Source organism: Capsicum annuum, chromosome 2, assembly GCF_002878395.1.
Source record: "Capsicum annuum cultivar UCD-10X-F1 chromosome 2, UCD10Xv1.1, whole genome shotgun sequence".
Lineage (NCBI taxonomy): Eukaryota > Viridiplantae > Streptophyta > Magnoliopsida > Solanales > Solanaceae > Capsicum > Capsicum annuum.
In genome coordinates this window covers 53,393-64,254 of record NC_061112.1, presented here as the reverse complement: position 1 = coordinate 64,254, position 10,862 = coordinate 53,393, and the positions used below count along the sequence as shown (strand labels likewise).

Sequence of the window (10,862 nt, the reverse complement as noted above, 5' to 3'; positions counted from 1 at the left end):
TAATCCGAAAAAATAAGAAAAAAAGGCATCGTTTTCACTTTAAACTGTAGTCGAAAAATCAAAAAGTCGAATTCACACTTAAACTATATAAGTGACCTATTACACACCTTAACTATAAAAAAAAATGATACTTTTTACACCCTGTCAGGCATTACATCATTTTGTGTGGTGTTTTACACGCGCTGCCACATCAGCATAATTCGAAAAAATAATAAATTTATTATTTTCATAATTTTTTCTTTTTTCTTTTTAATTTAATTTTTTTCTTTCTTCTTCAATGTCTAAAACCTCCATTGTTGTCAATGTCCAAAACCTCCATTACACCATATTCATCATCATAAACTTTATCCCACCAACAAAAGTACCATAACAATTAATTTCTTCTAACATTGTTCTTCATCCGTAACCCATCGTCTTTTCTTAAAAAAAAATAAAAAAAATCTCAGTTATAATGGCTATTATTGTTTCAAAAAATGGCCACTCAACGATTGGCCTCTGTGTTTTAAATGTTAATGACCAAGTTTTCGTACTTTTTCTATTTGTTTTTCAGCTATAATTTAAAAAAAAAAAAAAAAAAATAAAATGGTAGCAAGCTACATTTTTTATGGATTAATAATTAACAGACAGAGAGGAGAAAGTTGACGATGAATCCGACTTTTCCGACGAGAATTCACCGGAAAACATTCTTGCTACAAAATTTTATATTTTTTTTATAAAATTTGATTTTGCCCGTTTAAACATCAAATACAATTTGATTTTGTTTATTGTGAAATTGATATTGATACGATCAAAGTGGAGGATGAATTGTGTTATTTGGAGATGGGGTTGGAATTTGGAGGTGGGGTGACGAAGAAACTGTGTTGTTGGGGTGGAGGTAATGAAGAAAAAGATGATTTGGGGTTGGGGTTGGAGTTTCAGGGTGGGGGTGATAAACAAGATGATGGTTTGGGGTTGGGGGGTGATGAAGAAGATGATTGTTTGGGGGTGGGGTAGGGAGATGGATGCTGGGGGTTGGGGGAGGAGTATTTTCATTTTTTTCGATTTTCTTTGCATTAATTTTTAATTTAAACGCGTCAATTTTTATTTAAATAATTATGTATTTTTCATGTCAGATTTAGGGAGTAAAAAATATCACTTTTTTATAGTTAAGGTGTGTAATAGGTCACTTATATAGTTTAGGTGTGGATTTGACTTTTCGATTATAGTTTGGGATGGAAACGATATCTTTTCCCTTAATATTTTTAGCCGTTTACTTTTGTTATTTAATAGGCTGGACGCGCCTAAAATAAGTGTAACATACGCGTTTTAGAATGGGATTCACGGAGAGGTAATAATATCACTTTTATATAGTTAAGGTGTGTAATATGTCACTTATATAATTTAGGTGTAGCTTCAACTTTTCTTGTATAGTATGGGGTGGAAATGATACATTTTCCCTTTAAAATTTGAATCTCGAAATTTTAACTATATCATACAATTGAAACATAAAAATTGATACTTATAGTTGGTGAATAAAATTGTTAATTTCCATTGAAAAAAATTTAATATTTTCATTTATTTTGAGAGAGAGAGGCTATTTTATCAATTCAGTAGGTGTTTTGTTGTGAAAATTAAATTTTTTTGAGTTGGAGTTGAAATTAGAGTTGAAGTTGTGTTTGTCAATATCTTTTTGAAATTATTTTTAGGCTTTTGAAAAAAGCTTTTTAAAATATAATCTTATACCTTCAATTTTTAAATACTATCAAAATTACTTAACTTAATTAAGTTATCTACAAGATACAACCAAGTGTGAGAGGAGACAATAATGTTATCTCTTTTATTGGTGTTGCATAAAAAGTTACAAGAATGAATGAATTAAGATTTCGTTGTATAATAAGGAGATTTTGAGGAAGAAAAAAATTTAAAGTCGCCTTTAATTTTGAGGTCTTTTATAAATAGAAAGAAGTAGGAAGAAATGGATAATATTGTACGTAGACATTTAACTCCAATTGTTATATGAAATTAATAGAATTTTTTATAAAAATAAAATAATAAAGTTATTTATAATAATAAATAAAGTTGAAACTAAAATTGCAAAAACATAAAACAAATAAGACTTGTTTTCTGAAAAATAATTTAGAAATTGGATTTACATACCCAATTTTTATCGAACTGAAATACTTTTTCGGGAAAAAACGAAGAATTCTTTCATTATTTAAGTGCGCCCAATTTTTGTTGGGGTGAAGAGGAATAGAATGAGCAGAGGTATGGAGAAGAGGAATAAGAAGACGGAATCGGAGGAGGTGGAAGATTTGCTCCGTGCGGCAGAGGATGACGTGTTCCTGAAGCTCAGTGTGAATTCCCATATGGCTCGTGGTTCCTCCGCCCAATTCATCGACCCAGATCTCGATCAACGTTTCCAAGCCCTAAAATCCAAGAAAATAACTCCCAAAAAGTCCCAAGACAACCAAACACCTTCAGCTGATGACTTGCTTACCAGATTTGCAGCTCTCAAAAGCTCCCTTCCTTCTTATTCTTCGGCTTCATCGTCCGCGGTAGAGAATGAAGAGAATGATGATGATGAAGTTGAGAAGGTGATTAAGTGGGCAATTGATGCTGCTAGGCTTGATCCTTCACCTCCCTCGGGGACTGATGATGATGATGATGATATCAGCACTGATGAGGACGAGGATGTAATTAGTGAGCATGATTTCAAGCGTCCGCGTAGAAAAGCTACGCCGAAATGATTTATGAGTGTTTGCGTGTTTCTTCACCTCGTATATTTGCTACAAAGTTTTTGTATTTTATTATGTCTTGTTAAATGAATTTGTTCAAAATTCTCGGATTTCTTCTAATTAAATCTTGTGATGAAGGGTGGAGGAGCTTGGAAAGAAATCCGTCTTCTTAACCCTATCTTAAGTATCATTTGATAAGTTAATCGGGTTCTTTTTATCTGTATTGACTTGTAAGTTTTCCTAAGAAAAGAATAAGAATAAATATTCTGTGTAGAAACTGTCAGCGTAAATGAGGGAAGCAACTGTTATAGCCCATGATAAAATGGGCCATTTACCGGAAAGACTAGTTTCTTCTATTTTGGCAATTTAATTGACAGGATGCCTACTACCTTCAGCAACACATGTAGCGTATAACTCTATCTACCAAGGTTATGAGAATAAATCAACTAGTATTTATGCCTCCAGAGATCACATTTTTCTCAATCCTCTTCACTAACTACTAGGCTCCATCCCTGGGTGATCTTCTTTTTCTTTTCTTTCTTTTGATCTGTAGTGTAATTCAGCAAGAGAGATCTCATGATCTTCTTTTTCTTTTCTTTCTTTTATCTGCAGTTAGGGATGGCAATCGGGCGGTACGGGTGCGGTGTGGTACGAGTTTTAAGCTATGCGGGGCGGTGCGGATTTTAAGCTATACGGCGAGGTGCGGGTGCGGATGCGGGGCTGGTTAAAGTAATTTTTTTTTTAAATGGTGCGGTGCAGTGTTGGTTGCAGGTATATGCGGGTTTAAATTTAAAAAATTAAAAATTAATATTATTCTCGTGAATATACCTAAAATTATATGTATTTTTTACTTAAAATTTTATGATACTTAAAATGACATATATAACACTATAAATAAATAATTTTATAATTTTTTTAATATCTCTATTCATTTTTAAAAAAAATGATATTTGATTATTACTTGTACACGTGATACTTTTTGACAATTTCTTAGTGAAAAATGATATAATAGAAACTAATTGTTATTATTTCCTAGTTATAGATTTGAAAATATTATGATTTTCAAAGGAGTTATGAATTTTTCAAAAAAATAAAAAAAATAAAATATGGGGCGGCGTGGTGCGGGTATGAGTGTGGGGCGGGTTTATGCCGATTTAAAGGAGATGTATTGCGATGCGGTTTTAAAATTTGCGGGTTTAGAAATAATTCGGCAAGAGAGATCTCACGAGAGGGGAGAATATTATCATTTGCAGAAAACTAAACTTATTGGAACTGTGTATTTTCTAGGTACTATCAGTAGTGCATAACTAGTCCATGGAGGTCTTTTTACTCTTTAATAACGTGAAGAGCTTTGGCCCTCAAACAACTTGATTTGTCTATATAATTCCGGTAAAACATTGAATTTAGTTACTCACTATCTTTAGCTACGACTGCCAAATCCTTATAAAAGAATTTTATAATCTTATCAAATAGAGATGACTGCCAAATAGTGTCTCTGTCATGAGTGCTACCATATGTAGTTATAACTGTACTCACATGCTGATTAAAGATCAAACACTGTGGGTAGTAGTAGTAGTACAATTCAAAAAAGGGAGGTACTGCGTGCCCTGATGGGGCAGGAGAGGGTGAGTACTGTGATTTGTAGTCCACAGATTGCTCAAGTTGTTAGGAGCTTTGTGTTCTTTAGGTTCTAAGCATCAACTTCATAATACTTTGTGCCTTCAACTGAAGCTGTTGCAGCTCTTGGGAAAATAGTCAATAAAACAAGTTAATATTCTTCCCTGCAACAGCCAACAGACTGGTGAACTGTCAGCTTACTTTGATGTTTATGCCTTCATTTTTTAATGGTAGTAGCCCGTCTCCATCTGGGACTTTTTGGTGCTTGGATGTTTAGAACTGAATATTGGTAAAAACTTTTATCTACTGTCATTCTTACTGCTTTTCTAGTATGACTTGTTTATGCTTGATAAAAGAAAGCTGCTTGTTTACATTAGGCTTGGTGAATAGCGAAACTATATCTTACCCCCTGCATCTGCCAGTTGAGTACGAGGTGGGAATTGTTTAGGGATATGTACTTGTATGTACTCTCATAGCTGGATATGGTCAAACTAGTGCAAGTGAAATTTTTGACAAGGTTCTTGGTACAAGTAAGCTGTGTACAATTTCTTCCTGAAATTTTGAGTTAAAATGTGATCCTGATTGCACTTCAAATATAGTAATATTGTAGATGAAACCTAGAACCTGAGATGGTCTTTTTTAGGTTAAAATGTGATCCTGATTACACTTCAAATATAGTAATATTGTAGATGAAACCTAGAACCTGAGATGGTCTTTTTTAGGTTGAATAACATGCTGCTGCTGCTCGGAGATCATAAACTCCTGACTGGCCTACGTTGTTAGTTGAACACACATAATTGGATGATTTTATGGTTATTTTATACCCTCACTGGAACAGTAAACTTAAAAGCAATAGTGTCAAGTGTAATCTTATCATTTGGCTCAGCACTACTTGCAGAATTGGATGATCGCAGTTTCAGGTGGAGAAGGAACGGTTGCCAGAAGTTTGAAGGATAGATGATTACAGAAAATTCTCTACCTGCTATTTTACCAGATCGATAATGTAGTGTAACTGGTAGAGGAAGTGTTGATGGAAGTGTGGCCTAATGGTTAATGGAAGTGGTTGAGGATCATGAGACCTTAGGTTCAAATTGCAGCAGAAACAAAAATAGTGGATGATTTTTTTTTCATCTGCCCTAGCCGTGGTGGATTACTTGATACCTGTTGCTACCTCTGCTGCTGGTGAGAGGTGGGAGGTGGGAGGTGGCTGGTGGATTTAGTCAACCTTGGTGGAATATTAAAATCTAGTTTGTAGCTTGAGGGTTAGAATCTTATTTTTTAAAATATGGCAATGTACTGTACTGGTAAGTATGACCTTGATTTTTGGTAGAATACATTGGGCAGACCCCTCATCATGACACCATTTTTTACTTTGACACCTCAAGTCGACATTGTTCACTTTTGATACCTCAAGTAGCGTACGAGTGTGTCATTTTGACACCTTTTGTTGTGTTGGTAAGGTGCGTGTATTACACCCACATGAAGGCGTGTGACAACCCTTTTTTGGTTGATGTCGTATTCAAGTTGGTCCACAAATAATATATTAACTCGCCCCCTCGTGAATACCTTCTTTCTCATTTTTATTCATTATTTTTGTCAATTTTAAATTTATTTAATGTTAAAAATTGTTGAGAGAAATTTAAATATACGCATTTAGGAGTTCGTGAAGATTAGATAATAAGCACAATTTTTTTAATCATTAAGGAAAAAACTGATGAATAAAAATTGAAAATTAAACATCAATGAAAAAAAACTGAAAACTCTTTTAGACCAAACGGATTCATATATGCTTTAGGGAAAACTTTGTAATGGCTATATTTTTACATCAAATTGAATAATTTAATCTTACATGGTAAGATTATTACAAGAAAACCGTTGCATAATAGTAGGAAAATAGAATATAGAAGTAGTAATAAATTAAAATAATATTTAGACCAAGACAAAAGGGTTTGGTCTAATTTCCAAATCTGGTGTGGAGAAGATGATTGTGGTGTGGTGGTGGTGGGCGGGGGGGCTGGGGGGCTGGGGGCAGCATTTGCAGATGTATTATATATTACAATTCATGTATGATATGCATATAAGTGTATATGATTTATGTGTACAGTTGAAAAAAATAGGTCAAATTCATCGGTAGCCCCTCAAACTTGTCCGTAAACTAAGGCTTGTACTTATTAAACCCCTAAACCCCCTCAATTTGGTTCCAATTGAGCATTTTTTGCCCACATCTCATCAACTTCCAGGTGCGTCTCCAAACGCTGCTTATGTGGAAAGTTATTCCACTTTAAACCCTTCACGTGTATAAACTAACTCCACATATACTTAATACATTTTAATTTTAAATGGACAAAATCTCATTCCATGGAAGTTTTCTCTCTCTCTCCCCGTTAACTCTCTCTCTCTTCATAACCCTAAATTAACCAAATTTTCACTCAAATTAAAGGACAAATTTGGGGGTTTTCCTCAGATCTTCCTGGTGTAAGTGTTCTTATGATTTGTATTTGTTAAATTTTGTTGAATTTTAGCATATTGTAGTTTTTAGGGTTTTGAAATCACTGTTACGCATATGATTTTAGGAATATTCTGTCGCCTTACTTAACATGCATTAAAGGTTGTATCTTTTAGCTTACTGATGTGTACTCTGGGTATATTTCGTGGCCATTTCGTTAAGTAACTTTGAATTTTTACCCTTTATCACAGGTGACGTAATAAATGGAGATAATTTTTACAAAATTGCACCATGGGGGATCCTTTTTCAATACGGATGTCCCTACATATGTTACAAGTTGTGTGCCAGAGGTAAGGTACATTGACAAGGACCACTTTTCCATACTAGAATTGTTATTTTATACTAAAGAATTAGGGTATGAAGCTGTTAGGGGGTTTTATTATCAAGATGCAGTATCTAATCAGTTCAAGTTGGTTAAAAGTGACAGACATCTCTATGAACTGGTTAAAAATTTAAAACATGAGGACTCTATTGATTTTTCTGTCTATCAGGTTTTAGATGAACCAATTCTTGACCCTGATGGTCCCACTGATTTTTTACCTGCACCTGATATTATTGAGTGTGCCAACCTAAAAAGAGAAAATGTTGGTGTTGTTGATAGTGCTAACATAGAGAGGAAATCTATTAGAGTAGAGGAAGAGAGGGAGGCTGATGTAGAAGATGTTGGTGTATAAGAAGATGATGAGGCTGATGTAGAAGATGTTGGTGTACAAGGAGGTGATGAGGCTGATGTAGAAGATGTTTGTGTACAAGGAGGTGATGCGGCTGATGTAGAAGAAATTCATATAGAAGATATTAACTTAGAAAATTTTGGTGTAGAAGGAGGTGATGAGGTTGATGTAGAAGACATTAATGTAGAAGATGTTAATAGGCTAACAAGTAAGTTATCAGATTATTTGAGTAGTGATTCAAATCTTGAAGATATTCCTTCAGAAGATGGCTCAGATGTTGATGAGGAGTTGAGGGCTTTTAGACAAGAAAGAAGGGAAAAAAAACCAACAACAAAGAAAGAAACAAAAAAGCAAGAAAAAAGGCTGTTGAAACTAAAGAAGTACCTGCGAGAGTTGCTGGTTGTGTAGATAGAGGCTTTGGGGATATTGGTAAAAGTAAGGCTACCAAATATTCTGGAAAGTTGGGTGGAGATAAGGAATATATTGATAGTTCTGATTGTTGGAGTGAAGATAGTGAAGAGATAGATGTAGATGCTGTTAGAGGAGTAGATCTACCTAGAAGAAGGAGATGTAAGAAAACTAAGTATGATGAAAATTGTGAGTTTTCTGTGTTTGAGCTTGGAATGATTTTTGCGGGTGCAAATCAGTTTAGAAAAGCTGTTGCAGATTATGCTGTAAAGTATAGAAGGCAGGTGAAGTTAAAACCTAATGAAAAACATAGAATAAGGGTGACGTGCATTGCAGCTAATTGCAACTGGTTGTTGTTTGCTTGTACTGATAGGGATTCAGGTGATTTTATTGTTAAGAACTATAACCCTATTCACAAATGTATACCTCTAAACAAGAATAAGATGTGTGATTCAAAGCTGGTTGCTAGAAAGTCCAAGGACAGAATAGCTTCTCAGCCATACATTAGGATTTGGGAAATTCAGAATTTAGTAAGAGAGATGTTGGGTCTTTATGTAGGTAAAACTATTTGTTATAGGGATAAATAGATTGTTATGAGGGAGAATATGGGAGATTGAAAGCTGGAATTTGCCAGATTATGTGACTATGTAGATATGATCAAGACAACAAATCTTGAAAGTTCTTGTTGGATAAAAATTGACAAAGAAACTGAACCAGGAAAGAACCTCTTTGTTTATTTCTATGTGTGCTTTCATGCCTTCAAGCAAGGATGGTTAGATGGGTGTAGAAAAATTATTGGTTTTGATGGATGCTTTCTCAAATGAGCTTGTAAGGGTGAGTTTTTGGTTGCTGTGGGGAAAAATGACAACAACCAAATATATCCTATTGCATTGGCAGTTGTGGATACTGAAACAAAATATAGCTGGGACTGGTTCATAAGGTATCTGATTGCAGATCTAAATCTGGGAACTGGTGAAGGCTTGACTGTAATGTCAGACCAACAAAAGGTACCACCACTTAATTATTTTTCTCATTACTTGACTTTATTTTCCAATAATATTCCTGTTTTAATAATACTTAATACTTATTATAGGGTCTTGTTCCTATTTTGATGTATCTGCTACCAAATGCTGAGAGAAGATTGTGTGCTAGACATATTTGGAGCAATTGACATGTGCACTGGAGAGGAGAAGAGAGAAGGAAACAATTTTGGAGATGTGCAAAAGCAAGTTTTGGAGATGTAAACAATGTCAAGGCTAGGTAAGAAAGAAATAACTGAGGACATGCTGGTTAATCCTCCCACTTCGTGGTGTAGGACATATTTCAAAACACATTCCAAATGTGATATTGTAGAAAATAACATGTGTGAGACTTTCAATTCTTGGATCTTAGCTGCTAGACGTAAGTCCATAATCACAATGTTAGAGGATATCAGACATCAACTGATGAATAGATATGTAGATATGATTAAATTTGCAGAAACATGGATTTCAGATATTTTACCTATGGCAAGAACTATTTTAGAAGCTAACAAGGAATATTCAAATAGGTGTAGAGTTCTATGCAATGGAGTTAATGATTTTGAAATTGAGGATGGGGGTTACACATTTGTTGTTCACTTGGACAAGAAGTATTGTGATTGTAGGTTATGAATGTTAAGAGGTATTCCTTGTCCTCATGCCACTTGTGCTTATTATTACTTGAATGTAGATCCTGATCAGCATGTAGAGCACTGGTATAAGAAAGAAACCTTTCTTAAGTCTTATAGTCATTTCATTCAACTAATTACCAATATGAGAATGTGGTCGGAAACCAAAAACGCATCAATTGAACCTCCAAAACCAAAAAAGATGCTAGGCAGACCTGGCAAGAACAGAAGAAAGAAGAAGGATGAGCCAAAAAAGTGGGGCAAACTCTCAAAAAACGGTGTCAAGATCACTTGTTCAAGGTGCAAGCAAGTTGGCCATAACAAGACTGTATGTGCCAAAATGGTAAGCCTTAATTGAATTTCATAATAGTTTGTAAATTTAACATATTTCTTAGCTTTTCATATTTCTGTTTGTATGTTAGAATGGGATGGGGAGCAGTAATAGTAGTCAACCTAGCTGTCAGCCTGAAGCTTTATGGAATCCACCACCACCACAATCAAGTTCTATTTGTGGTGACACCAGTGCAATGGCAAGACATACCTACACTCAAAGTCAGACAACAAGAGTAAGTTATAAATGTTCTGCTGCCTTAATATTTTTGTCCTGCTTAATATTATTATTTTTTGTCCTTCTTAATATTATTATTGAAAAATATTTAAAATATTGTGTTGCATTTATTCACAGTCAAACTTCACCTTTCATACATATGCAACTACATAATCCAGTCAATCAGGATCTATTTGTGCTGACATGGCTGCTGTGCCAAGAGCACCTCAAAGAAAGGTGTCAAGTGTGGCTGGTAGAGGTCAAGGTGCTGCCGGTAGAGGTAATGGTTGTTCTGGTAGGGATGATGGTTCTGGTAGTGGTCAATTTGGTGCTGATAGGGGAGGTGAAAGAGGAATTGGTAGAGGTCAAGGTGTTGCTGGTAGAAGTCAAGGTGCTGCTGATATCGGTAAAGGTTATTCTGGTAGGGATGATAGTTCTGGTAGTGGATAATTTGATGCTGATAGGGGAGGTGAAGGAGGAATTGGTAGAGGTCAAGGAGGGAGTGGTAGAGGATTGCCAAGAAAAATAGCCAATGCAAGAGGGACCCCATTTGAAAGTGGAAGAAATGTTTCTTCCAGTCAAGTACCACCTTTGCCGACCAACAAGAGGTCATACAATGCTACCTCATTTGTTGCTGCTACTGGATACAAAAGGCCTGCAACTGGTTTTAGTGTTTACTCTGATCCAGCAACTGGAAACCACGTGTACAATGTATTTATTTCTGTCTCATTATTTACCTATAATAATGTTT

The 10,862-nt window shown here is 35.0% G+C and overlaps 1 protein-coding gene and 2 long non-coding RNA genes across 3 annotated transcripts; all 3 read left to right on the top strand.

The window, feature by feature from the left end:
- The first annotated feature begins 2,083 nt into the window (after positions 1-2,083).
- Positions 2,084-2,933, top strand: LOC107857569. The gene has a single exon (XM_016702370.2). The coding sequence runs from the start codon at positions 2,235-2,237 to the stop codon at positions 2,724-2,726; it is 492 nt and encodes a 163-aa protein (XP_016557856.2). The 5' UTR covers positions 2,084-2,234; the 3' UTR covers positions 2,727-2,933.
- Positions 2,934-3,193: 260 nt separating this feature from the next.
- LOC124895922 lies at positions 3,194-5,699 on the top strand. Its single transcript, XR_007052105.1, has 2 exons — positions 3,194-4,861; positions 5,054-5,699. It is a non-coding gene; the product is annotated as an uncharacterized LOC124895922 (long non-coding RNA).
- Positions 5,700-6,379: 680 nt separating this feature from the next.
- On the top strand, positions 6,380-10,816 carry LOC124895921. The gene is made up of 4 exons (XR_007052104.1): positions 6,380-8,923; positions 9,010-9,907; positions 9,987-10,130; positions 10,250-10,816. It is a non-coding gene; the product is annotated as an uncharacterized LOC124895921 (long non-coding RNA).
- The last annotated feature ends 46 nt before the right edge of the window (positions 10,817-10,862 follow it).